Consider the following 20,589-nt stretch of genomic DNA (forward strand, 5'->3'; position numbering starts at 1 on the left):
TCTATTAGGATAAAGGGCAATTTGGAAAACTCAGTATTAGCACCAAAACATCAAATGTAATTATAATTAATTATTGACTTGTAAAACATACATTAGGTAATATATTTAATTGGGGGAATGAAACTGAGTACACCATTTCTCCTGGGCAAGATAGGAAGCAACTCTGAACTTGAAAAAAACAGAAATAGCAAGGATCTTTGGTTACATACTGTAATTGTGACTTTTTGACATTTTAATTAGTATTAAAGCAGTTCATTTTAATGGTTATTACCTTAAAGTTTAGTAATAAATTCAAATATCTTTACCTAAAGTTGTTGTGGGTCAAAAGTAAGACAGTTTTTATTTAATTAAAATTTAAACCACTGGGAACAATAATTTAAGGATTACATTTTTAGACTTGGGAAACTTAGGAATTTTAAATACTATTTAAGTACTGTATCCACCTGTAATTTTCAAATCTTACAGTATTACTTTAAGTCTGCACAAAATTTGAACAGGTTTTACTTGGCTTCTTTCCAAACCATAGCACTTACGCTTTGGGGACTAAGGGAGAATAGAGTGTAAAGCGCTTTAATTTCTTTAAGCAGAAAAATCTTTTACCTTGACTACATTTTCAAAAGTTTATCCTTCCACGCACAAGAGTTTCTCAACTTATTTTTAAAAAAGAAAAGAAAAAGAACTAAATTGTAAAACACGAAGTAAATGCAAAAATATTTTTCAAGCTTTCAAAATGAAGCTAGACTTTGTTCCTACTATTGTATTTAAAATCTTGAGACACTCAAACTGAAAGAACCAAAAAGCCATGAAAATACGGGAACTGATGCTTCCGATTCGGATTTTGCTTCTCGTATATTCTAATCACCTTAATAAACCAAAAGCCAAACACATAAAGTAAATTTAGGTTTTTACGTTAAAGTTTCACCTCACAAATCAGGCTTTTCTGAGTGATTCAAATAAATGTAAGTGAGCAGAAATCTAAAGTTCATTGCCCTGATTATTTAGCAGTAAATCACTAAATGTGAACAGTTTAACATTTTCAAAATACTATGTGAGCAACAAAAAGATGAGTACCAAGAGGAATTATATAATTCAGTGTACAGATTCTCTCTAGTTACCTGCTTACATAATGCTTCTAAAATCAAGTATCTATTAAGTATTTTACTAAATATTTTAAATAGAACTGCAATATGGGCCCCAAGGTTCTATAAACATGACACTAACATCATTATTAGGAGAACTTTCATGTATAAAAACAAACGTCAAAAACAACTTCTCTAACTGAATACTAAAGCAACAGCAATATCTGAAAAGTATTTTCAAGGAATCTGAACAATAAAGATGTCAAATTAAAAATATATACATATCAGTTTGTTCTTGATTTCTAGAGGTGTGTGTGCCACTTATGAGGACCCAGATAAACAAATAATCAGAACACATTCAAAGGACACAACTTTCTTGTTTAACAGTTACTTAAAATTGCAACTGACATCTATCTATAGAATCAAACTTCACATCTCCTGTGAAGTCATCCCCCAAAAGGAATTAGTGGCTGATAGCTGGGTGTTCCCATCATTTTTTCCTCTTGTAGTCTAGACTTACATCAATTCTGTTTTACAATTTTTTTATGTACGCACTTGTCTCTCCCACTTAAAATCTTTTGAGGCAGTAACCAGATTTGGTGTCTTTGTATCTTTTTTACTTCCCACTCAAGTAATTTGCTGGCTAAATGCTGAAGTGAATTAGGGTGGACTAATTTTTTTTCTGGATATTTGAAACATTTTATCATACCTCCACACCTGACCACAATGATATGAGGTCACTAGGTAAACATGCTATTTCTCCAGTAAATTTCAAAACATACCCCGAAATTGTCTACATATCGTTTCTAACATTTCTACCAAAAATATATCATTTAAAAAAAAATGTAACAAAAGAAACAGAAGTTTTCAAAAAAGGAATGTGTCAAACAGACCACAATGATCACTGACTATTCATACAGATGGGGGTAAGACAAAATAATAAGTAAACACATGTCTATTCACAAAATGTCCCCATCTGTCTAAAAAATATCAAATGCTTTCTCTGTCCAAATTCAATTCTTCCCTGAGCTTAAAAGCAATACAAAGGCGAAGTAGTAACTACAGACTAGGTTTCCAGCAGTTTTACCCTGGGTGTGGGCTGCAGGAAAACTAAGAAGAGAAGGAAGGTGAAATTTGAGGAAGCAAGTAACTAAGCAGAGATTTTCTCCAATGTAAAATATGACTAACTCGCACAGAGAGCACTGCAAATAACATCACCATACAAATTTATTCTCTCCAAACTCAGTCACACAAAAATAACCCTATGCTGGGAAAAATTACTCTAAATACATCAATATTTTAATTACATTTTTGTCAATTCATATTTTAGCCTCTGAAAGGACTGATTCTACAACTCTGCTTTTCTTTTGAAAACATAAACAAAATATGTAAACAGCTGACGCCAGTATTTCTTACTGCAACACCAAACTTGATTAATACAAGAGCAAATAATTTTCAAGTAACAATTTTCTCCTACTGAAAATGAACAAAAAAAGATAAAAGCTATGTGTTGTATTTATCACTACAATGCGTATTATCACTTTAATAATTATACATGGTGCACACATGAATAGTGTCTGAGTAAAAAGACATTATTTTATTCCCCTAACTGAATTTTAGGAATACAATGCACTCTTCGTGCTTCGTTTTGAAATCAACCTATTTTGAAGGCTAAGGATCATCCTTTGTGTGTAATAAGCAAAATTGGCCACTCCAAATATGAAAATTATGGATTTGGCTCTGATGCAAAATAAAGTAAGCTTCTTACAGCACCTGAAATATTAAATCAATTTAGTCTGCTGAAAAGCAAGGCAGTGAGTTATTGAATCTGTGTTTAATTCAGTGCACTTTATAACATATTTAAGGAATTCAGTTGTATAAAACAGTATCTGAATCTTATCAGATGAAAATATTTTTCCCTTTTAGCAAGCCTTGGGTTGCATGTTTGAGAAAACAAATTAGTCTTCAGTTCTGCTAAGCTTGATAATAGTGCCCCCTAATGGGAATTTTAGTATGAGTTTTTCTACTCTTTTTTTGTTTTGTTTTGAAAAAGCATATATTCTCTAATATGATCAAATTATCTCACTTTCAACTAGAAGGTAAATTCTGTAATACAAAAGTTTATGAAGACTGAATCCACTCAAAGGAGTTACCACATGTACAAAAAAACAAATTGTGAATTAAGAGAAACAAATAGAAAACTTATAACAAAAGTTTTCTAGGTTTTGAATCATCCAGTAACATAATCTAACACAGCACAATACAAAACATTACTCTCATAAGGAAATTATCATTCTCATTGTTTCTAGGACTCAAGTGAGCAATTAATACGTGCTAAATAAAAGATACCAGAGTCAGGAAAAATTGGTTCAGAAGTTATTCTATGTTGCACAGCTCCAAAGTATAAAGCTAAGATTTCCACCCAGGTTTTCTAGCCTCATACCATTATCTTCCCACAATGCCTAGTCACAGGTCAGCAACCACGAACTACAACTTCATATGTGTTTTCTTTTTCATGAAAAAGGCACTAAAACTAAAGCAAAAACTACCTATTCTGATACTTTCTAGGTGTGCCAGTGAAACAAACATCCTATAGTATCAGTATGTTCGTTTCAGTGCTCAAAATACATTCTGAGCTCAGCCAAGATTAAAAGTAACATCAAGAACAAATATCGCACAAAAAATTATCAATTTATGATGAAAGAGAGGATTTATTGCCTTATTCTTTAACTTTACAGGAGAGGGAGAACAATGAGACATGAAATTATATAAATCACAGGTGGTCAAAATTTCTTTAAGGATCAGACAGTAAATATGTCAGGCTTAGGACCCATATGGTCTCAGTCACAACTACTCAACTGTGCCACTGTATCGGGAACGAAGCCACAAAAAAATATGTGAATGGGCATCACAGTGTCCCTACAAAACTTTATTTACAAATCAGATCATTGTTTGTCAATCTCTGACTTAAACCATTTATTAATATTTCACTTTTGGAAAACAGATTAAAAATATCCTCTTTACATGAGACACCAAAACAAACAAACAAAACACCTGAAATATATACTCATTAAAATTTTGAAATATTTGGTATATTACCTCCCTGAGGCAGATGGCACAAAAAAAGACCTTTCTCTGAATAAATGCTAGTTTTAGAGAGCACAAAACAATAGAAAAGTAGTAAGAAATGCAATGGGTCTTTACCATGATTTTAAAAAATCAACATACAGGACTATTCCATATAACAGAAAATTATAGTTTTTATCTAAGTTTAACAAAAATCTACTGGTGACTACATTTTAATGCCCATTTATATTAATGAGTATATGAGTTAGCACGGAAGTGAAAAACCTCTACCAGGAAAACTACAAAACACTGCTCAAAGAAATCATACATGACACAAACAAATGGAAACACATCCATGCTCATGGATGGGTAGAATCAATGTTGTGAAAATGACCATACTGCCAAAAGCAATCTACAAATTCAATGCAGTCCCCTCTCAAAATACCACCTCATTCTTCACAGAACTAGAAAAAACAATCCTAAAATTCATATGGAACCAAAAAAGAGCCTGCATAGCCAAAAGAAGACTAAGCAAAAAAACAAATCTGGAGGAATTACATTACCCAACTTTAAACTACTGTAAGGCCATAGTCACCAAACAGTACAGTACTGGTATAAAAACATGTATATAGTCCAATGGAACAGAATAGAGTACCCAGAAATAATGCCAAATACTTACAGTTAACTGACTTTGACAAAGCAAACAAAAACATAAAGTGGGGAAATGACACCCAATTCAACAAATGGTGCTGAGATAATGGGCAATCCACATGTAGAAGAATGAAACTGGATCCTCATCTCTCACCTTATACAAAAATCAACTCAAGATGGATCAAAGACTTAAATCTAAAACCTGAAACCATAAAAATTCTAGAAGCTAACATTGGAGAACCCCTTCAGTACACTGGCTTAGGCAGACTTCATAACCAAGAACCCAAAAGTAAACGCAACAAAACAAAGATAAATAGATGGGACTTAATTAAACTAAAAAGCTTCTGCACAGCAAAAGAAATAATCAGCAGAGTAAACAGACAACCCACAGAGTAGGAAAAATCTTCACAATCTATATAAACGACAAAGGACTAATATCCAGAATCTACAACGAACTCAAACAAGTCAGCAAGAAAAAAACAACTGCATCAAAAAGTGAGCTAAGGACATGAAAGAAGATACACAAATGGTCAACAAACATACGAAAAAATGCTCAACATCACTAATGATCAGGGAAATGCAAATCAAAACCACAGTGCAATGCCACCTTACTCCTAGCTAGAATGTCCACAATCAAAAAAAAACAAAAAACAAAAAAACAAAATTATAGATGTTGGTGTGGATGGGGTGAAAAGAAAACACTTTTGGTGGGAATGTAAACTAGTACAACCACTATGGAAAACAGTGTGTGGCAATTCCTTAAAGAACTAAAAGTAGATCTACCATCTGATCTAGCAATTCCACTCCTGGGTATCTACCAAGAAGAAAAGAAGTCATTATGCGAAAAAGATAGTTGTACACGTATGTTTATAGCAGCACAATTTGCAATTGCAAAAATATGGAACCAGCACAAATGCTCATCAATCAATCAGTGAACAAAGAAAATGTGATGCATACATATATTATGGAATGCTATTCAGGCATAAAAAGTAACAAAATAATGGCATTTGCAGCAACCTTGATGGAATTAGAAACGATTATTCTAAGTGAAGTAACTCGGGAATGGAAAACCGAGTATCCTATGTTCTCATTCATAAGTTGGAGTGAAGCTATGAGGATGCAAAGGCATAAGAAGGATACAACAGGCTTTGAGGAATTGGGGGAAAGGGTTGGGGGGTGGTAAGGGTTGAAAGACTGCACACTGCATACAGTGTACATTGCTCAGGTGATGGGTGCACCAAAATCTCAGAAAAAGAACTTATTCATGTAACCAAACACCACCCATTCCCCAAAAACCTACTGAAATAAAAATACATATATTAAAATTAGTAATAAAACCTGCTTCCCCCAAAAAAGAAAAAAAAATGTTAGGAGTTACATTGTATTGAAAATGCTAATTGTAATAAAAACACAAAAGAATAAATAAAAATTACTATGGTGGGAAAGAAAATGAAGACAGAAATAATTATGTCCAATATCTGTATATCTAGAAATACGTGAACAGTACATTCAAGGCCAGGAGGAAATGAGCCTTAGTTTAATAACTGACCATTGGATCATATCAGAATTCATTGTTTTTGTGAGGACAATGGATTGAGAAACAGCACTTGGCAAGTTTGTAATCTCTCAACTCAGAGTTAGGTGAAATATCAACTGCATAATTATGGGCCTTTTAATTCTGAATAAAAGAGTTCCTAACTTTGCATTTTTTCAGAATTATAGTTAGAATGGAAACTGTGGCTATCACCATCAAGCCTGTCATCTCACCAACTTCTTAGAGAAACTATGGCAAGGCTCTGGAAGACAGAAAAACTAAATTTTTATAGGGAATGAATAATCTAAGATGAAAAAGAAAAAGAGGAAAGGATAGAAGTAGGGAAACTTAAATGGAGAGAATGTAATATGGGAAAGTCCACCCTCAAAATGTTTGAATGGAAAGCACAGTCACCCAGGAAAAAGGCCAGAGGACAGCACACAAATAAAAAGGAGGGAATGTTACCATCACCAAGTACACAGTCATTCTAAAGGGTTGAGGAGTAAATAGTTGTCAGAAAAATTTATGAATATTTTTTAAATTCTCATGAAAAATAAAATGGAGAGATCAATGCAAGTATTTTTTCAAAAAGAATATATGGGTTAGCTGAAAGAACCTAAAATTTAAATCTATCACATGAGGTTATGAAAAACTAAAGAATACTATTATCTTAGATTTTTCACATGTATAAGAAAAATGACAATTCCCATTAATTTCCAAAGGTAGACCAAGAAAAACTTACTTACTTGTTCTACACAAAAAGTGGATTTCACATACGGAATAATGACCTACACTCAACACCCTTTAACTTCTGGCATACACTTCACTAAGAGTCTAAGAGCAACATATTATAGTAGAAAAACCATGGTATTTGGAACTCAGCCAGCTACTGGTTATAATCCCTATATTACCAATTCCTAGTTAAGATTTCTGATAAGTTATTTATGTCACTAAACATCAGTATCCTAATTTCAGAAAATGGGACTGAAAAGACCTTCAACTGTGCAGATTAACAACTAATCATAGGCAATTTATATACAGTACACAGAATACAATGCCTATTTTTTATTATTTAATGATAAACGTAAGTCTCTATCTCACGGCTAAAATATTTTTCTACATTTACAACTGTTTGATTTAAATTTAAAATATATTTTAATTGAAATTTTAAAAACTTGAATTGTTGTAGTGTTCTTAAATTTAAATTTTTACACTGACAAATATTAAATGTTTTCATTTAAATGTTTAATGTACATGTTCATGCTCATTTTCTCTCTTGCCTGCCACCATCTAAGACATGCCTTTTGCCTTCTGCCATGATTGTGAGGCCTCCCCATCCACGTAGAACTGTGAGTCCATTAAATCTCTTTTTCTTTATAAATTGCCAGGTCTCGGGTATGTCTTTATCAGTGGCATGAAAACAGACTAATACAGTAAATTGGTACCAAGAGTTGGGTGCCACTGTAAATATCCAAAAATGTGGAAGCAACTTTGGAACCAGATAGTAGGCAAAGGCTGAAACAGTTGAAAGGGCTCAGAAGACAGAAAAACTGTAGGAAAGTTTGGAACTTCCCAGAGACTTGTTGAATGGTTTTGACCAAAATGCTAATAATGACATGGATAACGAAATCTAAGCTGAGGTGATCTCAGATGGAGATGAGGAACTTGCTGGGAACTGCAATAAAAATGATTCTCGCTATGTTTTAGCAAAGAGACTGCTAAATGATTTGTGGAACTCTGAACTTGAGAGAGATGATTTAGGGTAACTGGTGGAAAAAATTTCTAAGCAGCACAGCATTGAAGAGGTGACTTGGGTGCTGTTAAAATCATTCAGTTTTAAAAGGGAAACACAGAATAAAGTTCAGAAAATTTGCAGCCTAACAATGCGATAGAAAAGAAAAGCCCACTTTCCGAGGAGAAATTCAAGCAGAAATTTGCGTAATGAGAAGTCAAATGCGAATCTCCAAGACAGTGGGGAAAATGTCTCCAGGGCATGTCGGAGACCTTCACAGCTGCAGCTCCCATAACAGGCCTAGAGGCCTAGAAGGAAAAAAAGGTTTTGTGGGCCCTCCTGCTGTGTGTAGCCTAGGGATGTGGTGGCCTGCATCCTAGCCACTCTAGCCATGGCTAAAAGGAGCCAAGATACAGCTCGGGCTGTGGCTTCAGAGGGTGCAAGCCCCAAGTCTTGGCAGCTTCCATGTGGTGTTGAGCCTGCAGGTGCCCAGAAGTCAAGAATTGAGGTTTGGGAACCTCTGCCTAAATTTCAGAGGATGTATGGAAATGCCTGGATGTCCAGGCAGAAGTTTGCTGCAGGTGCAGGGCTCTCATGTAGAATCTCTGCTAGGGCAGCGCAAAAGGGAAATGTGGGGTTGAAGCCCCCACACAGAGTCCCCACTGGTGTACTGCCTAGTGGAGCTGTGAGAAGAAGGCCACTGTCCTCCAGACCCCAGAATGGTAGATCCACCAACAGCTTGCACCATGCACCTGGAAAAGCCGCAGACACTCAACGCCAGCCCATGAAAGCAGCCGGGAGGAAGGCTGTACCCTGCAAAGACACAGGGGCAGAGCTGCCCACTTCTCGCATTAGCTTGACCTAAATGTGAGACATGAAGTCAAAGGAGATCACTTCTGGAGCTTTAAGATTTGACTGCCCCACTGGATTTCAAGATTTGCCTGGGGCCTTCTGCCCTTTCATTTTGGCTCATTTCTCCCATTTGAAATGGGTGTATTTATCCAATGCCTGTACCCCCGTCATATCTAGGAAGAACTAACTTGCTTTTGATTTTACAGGATCATGGGTAGAAGGAACTTGCCTTGTTTCAGATGAGACTTTGGACTGTGGACTTTTGAGTTAATGCTGAACTGACTTAAGACTCTGGGGGACAGTTGGGAAGGCATGATTGGTTTTGAAATGTGGGGACATGAGATTTGGGAAGAGCAGGGGTGGCATGATACGGTTTGGCTGTGTCGCCACCCAAATCTCATCTTGAATTGTGGCTCCCATAATTCCCACATGTTGTGGGAGGGGGCGTAGTGGGAGATAACTGAATCATAGGGGCGGTTGCCCCCATACTGTTCTGATGGTAATGAGTAAGTCTTGCAAAATCTGATGATTTCATAAGGGGAAACCCTCTTCGCTTGGTTCTCATTTTATTTCTTGCCTGCTGCCATGTAAGACGTGCCTTTCACGTTCCATCGTGATTGTGAGGCCCTCCCAGCCATGTGGAACTGTGAGTCCATTAAACCTCTTTTTCTTTGTAACTTACCCAGTGTGGGGTATGTCTTTATCAGCAGCATGAAAATGGACTAACACAAATAACATACACTTGTGTCCTTGCTACCCAACTTAAGTAATTTTACCAATAAAGCTGAAGTCCTCTGTGTCCCCTCTATACCTCCCCTTCCAGAGGTAACTATTATCCTGAATTTGGTGTTTATTTTTCTCATGCATGTTTATACTCTTACTACATGTGTATCTTTTATCAGTATGTAGTATTATATTTTTTAAAATTTCACACAAATAGCAGCATGTAGTATATATTCTGGAACTTTCTTTTTCTCTAACCCAAGTGAAGAAGCAGAGAAAACTGGCAGGAAAACCAAAGAATTGAGGTTTTGTTTTTCTTATCAGTTAAAAGGCCCTAAATGATCATTTTTTTTAAAAAATCTATTCTCGCAAAGTCTACCTACGTAAATCCACACAGTTATTCTTCTGTTCTCAGTTTTCCAATTTGTAAAATTAGGATAATAATCTGTGCTTCTTACTCCATGTGAAACTTTTGAAATAAACATTCTTTTAAGACTTTGAAAATAAAGAGCTTATAGAAATTTTAAAAATCAAGTGCATGTTCGTGAAATAACATACTGGTCAATTTAAGTATTTCAGGCTCATAAAAGTTGGTTTCCAATGATCTAGAATTAGTAATATATTTTGTTTCATTCACCTACCATAATTGCAATGAATATTATTTCTTCATATTCTAAACCAAGAATATTATTTAAAAAATTAATTACCTGAAAAAACTGTGTGACAGTGTTAACTGTTCTGGAATAGATTCTATTCTCAACTGTGCCACCAACCCAATAACCAAACAAAACACTTAAACCTCTCAAACTCCTCACCTGTAAACCAAAGAAACTGTATTAACAATCTCTTCTTTTCCAGCCCTAGTGATTATTTAAATATAATTAAGTACCCCCAGATATGTACATGTATAGAGAAAGAGATATTCTAATACTGCCAGAATGAACTGCAGAGAAATCTCAACCTTAATTCTGTGGGAGGTAATTCAGATGAAATAGGGAGAGCATAGCCAGTTTTTTTTAAAGAAAAAAAAAAAAAAAAAGATGCACACTGCATAAAGGTTTAAAAAATCCAAGTATGCTAGTATTCAGGTGCCTAGAACAAAAGTAGCCCTGGTTAGTTTCCAGAGGAATTCTTTAATGAAAAACTGTTTTGCAGACAAATTGCAAGGTATTTCACTTTAGCAAGCATATACTTTATGTCTATCATATGCTCAAGGTATTATGAAGGTATGAAGTCAAATGTAGTAAGTAACATTCTATCAAAGTTAAAGTGATCAGTTAAAAGTCATATCAAAAATGACAAAAAGGAAATTAAGAAAAATCCAATTTACAATAGCATCATGAAGAATAAAATACTTAGGAATAAACTTAACCAAAGAGGTAAAACGCTTTGGTTACCTACAAAACGCTGTTAAAAGATGATGCAAATAAATTGAGTACATCAAATGTAAAAACTCCTGCCCAGCAAACAATCAATATAGTAAAAAGGTAACCTACAAAACGGGAGAAAATACATATTGCAAACCACATATCTGATAAGAGGTTAATATCCAGAATATAAAGAACTCCTTCAACTCAACAGGAAAAAAAAAAGCCTCCAATTTTAAAATAAGCAAAGGACTTGAATAGACATTTCTTCAAAGATATACAAATCAGCAACAAGCATATGAAAAGATCCTCAACATCAGTAATCATCATAAGTGCAAATCAAAACCACAATGAGATGATCACCTCATATCTGTTAAAATGGCCATTATCAAACACACAGAAAACAACAAGTGTTGACAAGGATATTAAGAAATTGGAACCCTTGTGCAAGGTTGGAAATGTAAAATGGTGCAGCTGCTACTAAAAAACATACAGAACTTCCTCAAAAAATTAAAAATAGAATTACTATGTAATACCACTTCTGGGTACGTACCCAAAAGAAAATGGGAACAGGATCTTGAAGAGATATTTGCACAACCATGTTCACTGCAGCGTTATTCACAATAGCCAATAGGTGGGAGTAACCTAAACTTCCATCGACAGATGGCTGGATAAGGAAAAGTGGTATATACAGATGATGAATTATTATTCAGCGTTAAGTAAAAAGAAGAAAATCCTGTCATTGCTACAACATGCATGAACTTTTAGGACATTATGCTAAATAAGCCACTCACAAAACAATAAATGCCACATGATTCCACTAACATGAAGTACCTATAGTCAGACTCTTGGAAACACAAAGTAGAATAGGGGATGAAGGGATGAAAGAGGTGGAAAAAGGATTGTTCAATGGATACACAGTTTGAGTTTTGCAAGATGAAATAGTTCTAGAAACCTACTGCACAATATGCATATACTTAACACTACTGTAACGTATACTTAAAATTTTTATGTGCTTTTTACCATAATAAAAAGTTACACAGAAAATGAAACCTGAGAGTTCAAATAAGTGAGAAGTTATTTTCAACGTGATTTTTTAAAAAATCTTTTAGATGCTGACTTTATTTAGCCTTTGATGTGAGCTTTTAACTATTCTCAGCCTTTGCTAATGAAACAATTACACCCATAGTACAAAAACAGAATATTTCTGAAATGCTTGAGGAGTATCTTCTTTCTGAAGCAGAAAATGACTCCATTTCTTTCTAAACACTGACTTAATCAAAAGAAGATAGAAGGGAATGGATACCAGACACATAAGGATGATCTTTGTCCCTCAAATCTTTATTTAGTAAGCTGATTTCAGGTTGACAAAGTCAACACCAGCAGAGTTCCTATCCAATCTATTACAAATCGGAATCACAAATTCCAAATAAGTAAAGGCCAAACTAATGATGTCTATGGTATAAACCCTCATTTCCCAGAATTTATATAATTTTCCCAAAGTATCAGATATCAAGTGAAGTAGGCTGGCCTGACAGACTCCCAGCTCACATAACTTTATCAAAAGTTATGGTGAGACCTGTGTTAATATCCATTTGTATGCACTGCAAAGACACACTTGTGATGAACACCCTTACCTTCATCAAAGTCAGCATCATCCTCTGTGTGCTGAGGGAAAGGAAAGCAGTTGGTAATTTCAAGCCGATCTTCTACAACCAGGCCCAAAAGCACTCCTTGAACAACTTCAGTTCCTTGTCCTTCTTCTTGATAATGTTTGATTATCTTTAATACCACCTAAAACACACACACACACAGAAAGGAGCTTAACAACCATCCTAGTTTATTATTTCCTTTATTTCTAAGAAAAAAAAACAAAATAAACTGCACTAGGTTTGCAAAACCACAAAATTAAATAAGAGGAGTAAATAAATGTCTTACAAATCCTTTCCTTTACCCTTACATAAATAATAAAGCTCACATAATCTAAATGTAGATCTGAAACTCCAGGAATTGGACTACATGTCAAAAACGTACATGTACAGCATTTGTGCTCTTAAATCAAAGCTCCCCCATGGTCTGGCATCTAGGAGTTCCTTCAGCCAAATCAAACAATAAATACTCCCCTCAACCTGCGGCTATTATTGAGAAAGTGATCATGTTAATAGACACGTAAATGACAAAAATCAATAAGATACAGAGATAAAGGTCTCAATTATTGGGACACCTGAAAGCAGAGCCTTCTGATAAATTCTCATTTTGTCTTTCTCAACAGATCATCTCCACAGTCAGAGGATGCAACAACGGGAATCTGGTTGGTACAGTCTCCAGCATGATCTAGTTTTCCTCAACCAGAAGGATTCACTAAACAACCTCTCATGGAATAACCGGATCTTATACTACTCTCTCCTTTAATATTCCCATAAAGATAAAAGAGGTAACACCGTGCATAGGCGGACAAGTAATTAAAGTCTGCAATAATAATAATACTAATAATTCCTACAACATGGGGTTAATATATGTAAAGTGCTTTTTATAGTGCCTGACACATATTAATAATAATAACATTAATATTTCATATAAGCCCATGGCCTGAAGACCCAAAAGGCAACACATTCAAAATTGTAACATAAAGTTCTCAGAGGGAAAAGAAGTCTAACAAGAAAATGACAATTTATTTGTACGTTATTAGTGCTCCATTAAAACAAATGTATTACTGTTAGAAATTAAGTAATGGGTGGGCCAGGCACACACAGGGCGGGCAGCTACTTCTGTGCGCAGCCTGAGTCCACAGGTCAGCTCAGCCACAGGGGTGGTGAAGAAACAGCCTAAGAGGGAATCAATGAGGTTGTCAGCTAAACTTGCTCCCGCAAAAGTGGAAACAAAGCTAAAAAAGGCAGCAGGAAAGGATAAATCTTCAGACAAAAAAGTGCAAAGGGAAAAGGGGAGCAAAGGGAAAACAGGCCAAAGTGGCCAACCAGGAAACTAAAGAAATTTACCTGCACAAAACGAAGAAACCAAAACTGAGAAAAGTCCAGCCTCTGATGACACCAGAGATAAAGAAGCCAAGTTTAACTAATATAATACATTGCATCTTATCAGTAGTCCCTATTTCCCTTCTTGTACAACCCAGAGGAATACTGTTATCAACTATTTTGTAAACACAAGTTTGTGTGAGATATTGAATTATGGGAGAGTTTGACTGTCTTGTCAGCTTAACATTCCATAGTTGGGGGTTAGTTTTTATACCCGTAATACAAAGCATATTAAATGGCAATATGGAGTTACAGTCCTGCATTTAATGTCCTGAACAGTTTAAATTACTTTCACTCCCACATTATTTTTAGTAGAACTATTTCCTAAAGAAACACACTCTTTGATCATGACTCTCCCTGTCATAAATGTATGCACTGTAACATCTTTGGTAGTAGGAGTCCTGCTTTTCTAATTAACTTTGTTAATGTGCTGTGGAAGACGGAAAATTTGAGGATGTAGTCCATATTATTATATTGTGAATTGGTGAGATCTATGTAACAGCTTACTAACATGTGAAGATACTGGCACTTGATAGCCTCTTATGGAAAATTTGCTTCCCAATTTTAAGCTGGAAAGTTACTGAAATAACTTTAAAAATTATAACACATGGCTTTTTAGATTTTCAGTATATATGTTAAGAATTGCAAACAAATTGAAATGTCTGTGTACTGATCCTCAACACAACCAATAAACCAATTATGAAAGAAAAAAAGAAACTAATTAATGACCAGTTAATAACAGCACATTACATTTACTAAACATTATATAATAGGCAATCACCTAATTATTTTGCATGTATTACCCTATCATGTAATTTTCACAACAACCTTAGGGGAAAGGTACAGTTATACTTATTTTATAGATAAGAAAACTGAGGCAGAGAGAAATTAAGTAAACGGCTAACGGTCACACATCTAGGAAGTAGTGGAGCCAAGATTTAAACCTAGTTGAAGTTCAAAGCTTGTGTGTATACTTTAATAACAAGGAGATGATTTTCATATTACTAAATTGAAAATTAAAATAACCGGTTAGTAATAGACAACAGACATGCAGTAAAAACTGTGTTATGAATAGATCCAAAAAGACTACACCAGTAAGATACGGAACTCCAAAGGAGAGCAAGCAGTCAGCAGAGAAAAGAGCTCAAAATGGATTAACACCAACTAATAAGACTGGCAGACCTTCAATACTATGAAATGAAAGAAGTACACAACCTACACATTCCTGTATGAAAGACCTCTCCACTTCTTGAAAGGCACAAAAATGGACTTGATGAGTCATACAAGTATGGGTATGAGTTCCAGCTCCAGCATTTACTAGCTGTGACCTTGAGAAAGCTATTTAATCTTCTCAAGCCTTAGATTCTAATTTGCAAAATAGCACTATTCATATCATTACCGACACTACTAAAAATGACACACTATAGAGTTCTTTGCAGAGTCTGCCACATACTTACTAAGTGCTCAATAAATGACCAATATTGTTGATTTTTGTCAATAACTAATGCTTATTCAACATACCTCTCTGCCAAGAAAAATCATTTTTACACTTAAAAAACAGAACAAACCCAGATGATTAAGAAGGGATAAACTAAACTGATAGTTATTACAAACACATCTACCAATTCATCTAGGTTACCTAGATTCCTTTATACTAACCCCTACTAATGAGATTGCTGAACCACTACTGAAATCAAAGTAAACAAGAGATACTAGAAGATATATATGAGCTTAACACAGTTCTTCAGACAAATTCTAGAAGTGATTCCTAAACAGCTGATTCCTACATATGCAAAAGAGAATACTGGTGACTAGTACCAGCACCGTTTCATAAAGAAGCCAGGTGAAAATAACCTCATTTCCAGTAACGAAGAAAATAGCAACAAAAAAATTAATATATTTTAAAACAAGTTTTTACAGTTCAAACTATATTGAAAACTGTCCTAACTCTAACAAAAGTGAATTCTAAAGGGATCAGTAAGGATAACTTGCCAAAGAGCCAATGCAATTTTATGTATTATCAATAGAATACAGTGCTCCAAGTAAAAGAAATAATTATCTCACTCTTTCAACATCACTGAACTGTTATCCTCAGTTCTTCACAATGACCCAAGAGAAAATTTACCAGTAACAGTACCCAACTAAGAAATGAGAAAACACAAAAAACAATCAGTATGAGTAAGAATCCACAGAAAAGGGTAATTACAAGAGAGAAAGCTTAAAATCCTATGATGAGAACCAGTAAAATTAATGCAAATCTCTCTCTACGCAAGGGACACTCAAAAAAAGCACTTTCCAAACACTGAAGAGCTCTTTGGTTGCTAGAGGATTAGTCTTACTTTGAAGGTAAAACCTAAGGACCACAGGTGATAGTTTCTGGAAAGAAGATTTCAACTCTAAGGCTGTCCAAAAAAGAAAGCATTCAGGAAAGACTCGATCACTAAAATAATTTCCAACTTTAATATTTATGATCTTGTCATTTTAATATAATCCGATAAAGTACTCAGGAAAAAAAACCATTATTATCAAAACTAAGCTAGCTCATTCTTCATTGTGACATTTTATGATCGTCCTACTTCCTACATACACACTAAAACCTCAATTCTTTAGTTCAAGAAGTAATGTCGTGGAGATGCCTTAGAGGAGGATTCATTTGGAGCAGGGGTTCCCAACCCCCAGGCCACAGACGGGTACTGCTCAGGTACTGCTCCGTGTCCTGATAGCAACCTGGCTGCACAGCGGGAGGTAAACTGCCTAAGCTCGTCTCCTGTCAGGTGACCAGTGGCACTGATTCTCATAGAAGCACAAACCTTTATTGTGAACTGCACATGCGAGGGATCTAGGTTGCACGCTCCTTTGGAGAATCTAATGCCTGACGATCTGAGGTGGAACAGTGTCGTCCAGAAACCATCCTCTCATCTCCCCACAACTATCCCTGCGTGGAAAAATTGTCTTTCACGAAACTAGTCCCTGGTGCCAGAAAGGTTGTGGACATTGATTTAGATGTTAAAAGGAAAGGAAATTCCTGATTCAATAGAACTAAATGACATACATACTTCTGCTACTCTACATAGATAACCAAGAATTTCCCATGTATATGTATTTCAAAGTTTCATAGATTTGAAGTATCTTTAATAAGAGACAGAATCAATGCGCTCATTGTCTCCCCTTGTAAAGGTTCCCATAAAAATGAAAGGATGATTTACTCACCACGTCTTCAACACCTAACACAGATACTGGCACATAAAAGATACTCAAAACATATTTTGCTGAAGGAATGAACAGCAAACACTTATCAATCACTTATGATATGTCAAGTTAAGACCACTAAGTGTCTTACACGCAATGACTCACTGAATCCTTACAACCACCCTATGAAGTCAGTTATATTATTTTCCCATTTTACATAAGGAAACAGAGATAAGCTGACAGGGAATCCAGCCAGGGAAGTGAGATCTGACTTCTGAGTCCAAAGCACTTCTAATTACTTCACAATAAATGAGTGACACCAAGCTGAGCGCACCAAACATGGTGATAACAGCAAAGGCTGAAAAAGACACATGGAAAGCTTAACCATTCTTCAAAACAAAAACACTCTCCTGTTATATTTTGTTTACATGTATCACAAATGACCCCGCATTTGTGATACATATACACTCACGAGCCCTATTTACTCATTCTCAGCTAAGCAAAATCACCTAAAGAGCTTTTTTTAGATAAATGAAGAGGGGTCCTCATTCTGGATACACATTAGAGCCATCTGGGGAGCTTTAACGTATACTAATGCCTGAGCACACTCCTGAAATTCAGCTAACTGATATGGGGTGGGTTCCTATACTGGGTTTGGTGGGCAGTGTCTGTTTTCAGTTTCTCCAACTTACTCTAACATCCTATTTAATTCTAACTTTTAATGAAGTTGTACGGCCTAGCTTTCCTTTGTTTTTGTTTTGTTGTAACTCCTCAGGTGACTACAATACACTGCTGGTCAAACCCCAATTTCCTTTCCTCTGTTTTAAGACTTTGTGGGGTGCTGAAAAGTGAAGGCACTGAGAAATACAGACCCAAAAGTGAATATCTTGTTTATAAATAAGCATAAATATTACCCTAATAAGAGGAATTCAAGCCATACTTGGAAGAATCTCTACAACATATAAACAAGAGGGAAGGTAATACCAGCAACCCATCTTGAAATATTCATGTTTTCTGCAGCACAGTAAGAAACCTTAGGATCTGACCCCATATCTAAGACTGTTATGAACCGTTGCTGACTAGATTTGTTTATCCTATAAATTAGTGGGTAAATGAGGATTCTACTATGAATTATGCCTCAAGGGACAGAAGCAAACTTGCCAGTAGAAACCTAACTCATCAAATTCTTCTACACCTTCTGAAACTTTGTCACGTTCTGGGTCTAAATGCTTAACGTACTCTATGCGCCCTAAACAGTAAGTATTGTTCTTTGATTAGGTCAGTTGCCTCTCAAACCGTTTCCCAGATTTCTCAAGTTTACACAGTCTCAAGTTGGGCAGATCTTCAAGGAATCCCAACCTGCAAGACAGTAAACAGATGTCCTGTCTGCTGAAATTACCCTGAAGGGAACAGTTTTCTACTATTGTTCATTATTCAGTGAAACTATTTGAAAAAGCAAAGCAGACTATTACGCAATCTCTAATGAACACAAAGCTATTTTTTAAAGTGTCTGGCTTTAAAAAAAAAAAAAAAGAAAAAGAAAAGAAAACCTATTAGATTTTAGATTTTAGATTTTTAAATCTAAAAATCTAAACCTATTAGATTAGATTTTTAAATCTAAAAATCTAAACCTATTAGATTAGATTTTTAGATTTTTGCCTGAAAATCTAAAAGCAAGAAAGGATTTAACTTCTCTGACAAGTATTCTCTGTATTATAGGATAAAATATAAATGCCAATCTAAAATAGCCAAATAAATAACACTATTAATTCAATAAATCTAAAATTTAGAAGAGTTAAGAATGGCAGGTAAAATCTTCCATCCTTCCTAAAGGAAAAGATTTAACAGAATCTCTAAGACCTCCCTATCAAAATCATATCAAAGACTCAGTTCCATGGCAGGAAACAGTTCAAATTTGACCAAAATAAATATTATAGTTTTTTGATGAACTAGAGTAATTTCCCATCAAACATAACGTCTGCATAGACCAGTAACTACAGAAAGATTTGAAATCTTTCTGCATAGAATCACTAGGCTTCTGTTATTTTGACTTCTTTCATTCCTTCATCCATTCATTCATTCATTCACTTAGATATTTACTGAGTAACTTTTCAGATCAGTCACCTCTGCCAGGCCCTGGAAATATGAAACTAAATCAAACACATAGGTCTTACTTTCATGGGGCTCATATTTTTTAGAACAGCAAGTCTCAAACACACTGTTTCTCTTTACTCTCACACAACTGCTGACACCAGATGTGTGGGTTCTTTCTATACCATGTAATTCTTCAATTCGCCAAACACCAGAAGGGTATCTTACAATTTAATTCAATTTTTGACACTATCTTCCTGAAGTTAGTGTCAGATTCCAAAAGTTAAGGGCACAGTCCTACAAGACTGCCCTCACTTCAGATGCCAATTCCAAATCCAGGCCTCCAGTACGTCTGACCAACCAGCGATAAATCGGGAGTTACCACAAAACCCTCCTCAGATTCAATAATTTGCTAGAATGACTCACAGAATTCAGAGAAACACTTTACTTGCATTTATCAGTTTATTATAAAGGACATGACAAAGGATACAAATGAAAAGCCAAATGAAGAGATGCACAGGACAAAGTATTTGAGGTTAGGGGGCAGAGCTTCTCTGGGCCTCCATCCTCCCAGCTCCTCCAAGTGTTTGGAAACCTAAAAGCTCATTAAATCTTGTACAAGAGTTTTTACAGAGCTTAATGGATGGAGCTTAATCTCCAGCCCAGCTACCCTCCTTTCCAGAGGTCAGTGGGGCTGAAGGTTCCAACCCGCTAATCACTTGCTCTTTTGGGTGACTAGCCCCATCCTGAGGGGCTTGACCCCCTCATCAGCATTAACTCAGGTGTGACCAAAGGGGAAGCATTATGAATAAAAGACAGTCCTATCACTCAGGAAATCCTAAAGGTTTGGGGAACAGTGTGACAGGAACAAGAACAAAGACTAAAGATATTTCATGTTATTTCAAGGCCCTTTAAAATTAAAAAAAAAAAAAAACTCTTAAAACATTTTAAAAATCCCTAAAATTTTCATGGACCCCTCAAAAATCTTATACATTGATATCTGCATATCAGAAATTCAGACCAAGAAATGTCTGAAATATTTATTTCTCTTAAAAATAACTTCTATTGGAAGTTTTGAAAAAAATAAAAATAAATGCATTACATGCTAATATAGACTATGTTTTAATGAAAAAATATTTTATAAAACAAGGTAATTTTATCAGGATATAAGAACAACAACGTTTCACATTTTTGTAAAAAATTTCCATTTTCAAAAAAAAATTTAATCCAGGAGAGGAGAGACATAGTTTTACATTTTTGTAAATCTTTTTAA

General features: G+C 35.2%; 1 protein-coding gene across 1 annotated transcript in view; it reads right to left on the bottom strand.

Moving 5' to 3' along the window:
• Positions 1 to 20,589, bottom strand: part of EIF3H (eukaryotic translation initiation factor 3 subunit H) — a 107,415-nt gene that overhangs the window by 64,438 nt on the left and 22,388 nt on the right. Inside the window, exon 2 of the mRNA XM_005563961.4 lies at positions 12,642 to 12,798. Coding sequence (XP_005564018.1) covers positions 12,642 to 12,798 — 157 coding nt within the window. The remainder of the gene's footprint in view (positions 1 to 12,641; positions 12,799 to 20,589) is intronic.

The sequence above is a fragment of the Macaca fascicularis genome, chromosome 8, assembly GCF_037993035.2.
Source record: "Macaca fascicularis isolate 582-1 chromosome 8, T2T-MFA8v1.1".
Classification (NCBI taxonomy): Eukaryota; Metazoa; Chordata; class Mammalia; order Primates; family Cercopithecidae; genus Macaca; species Macaca fascicularis.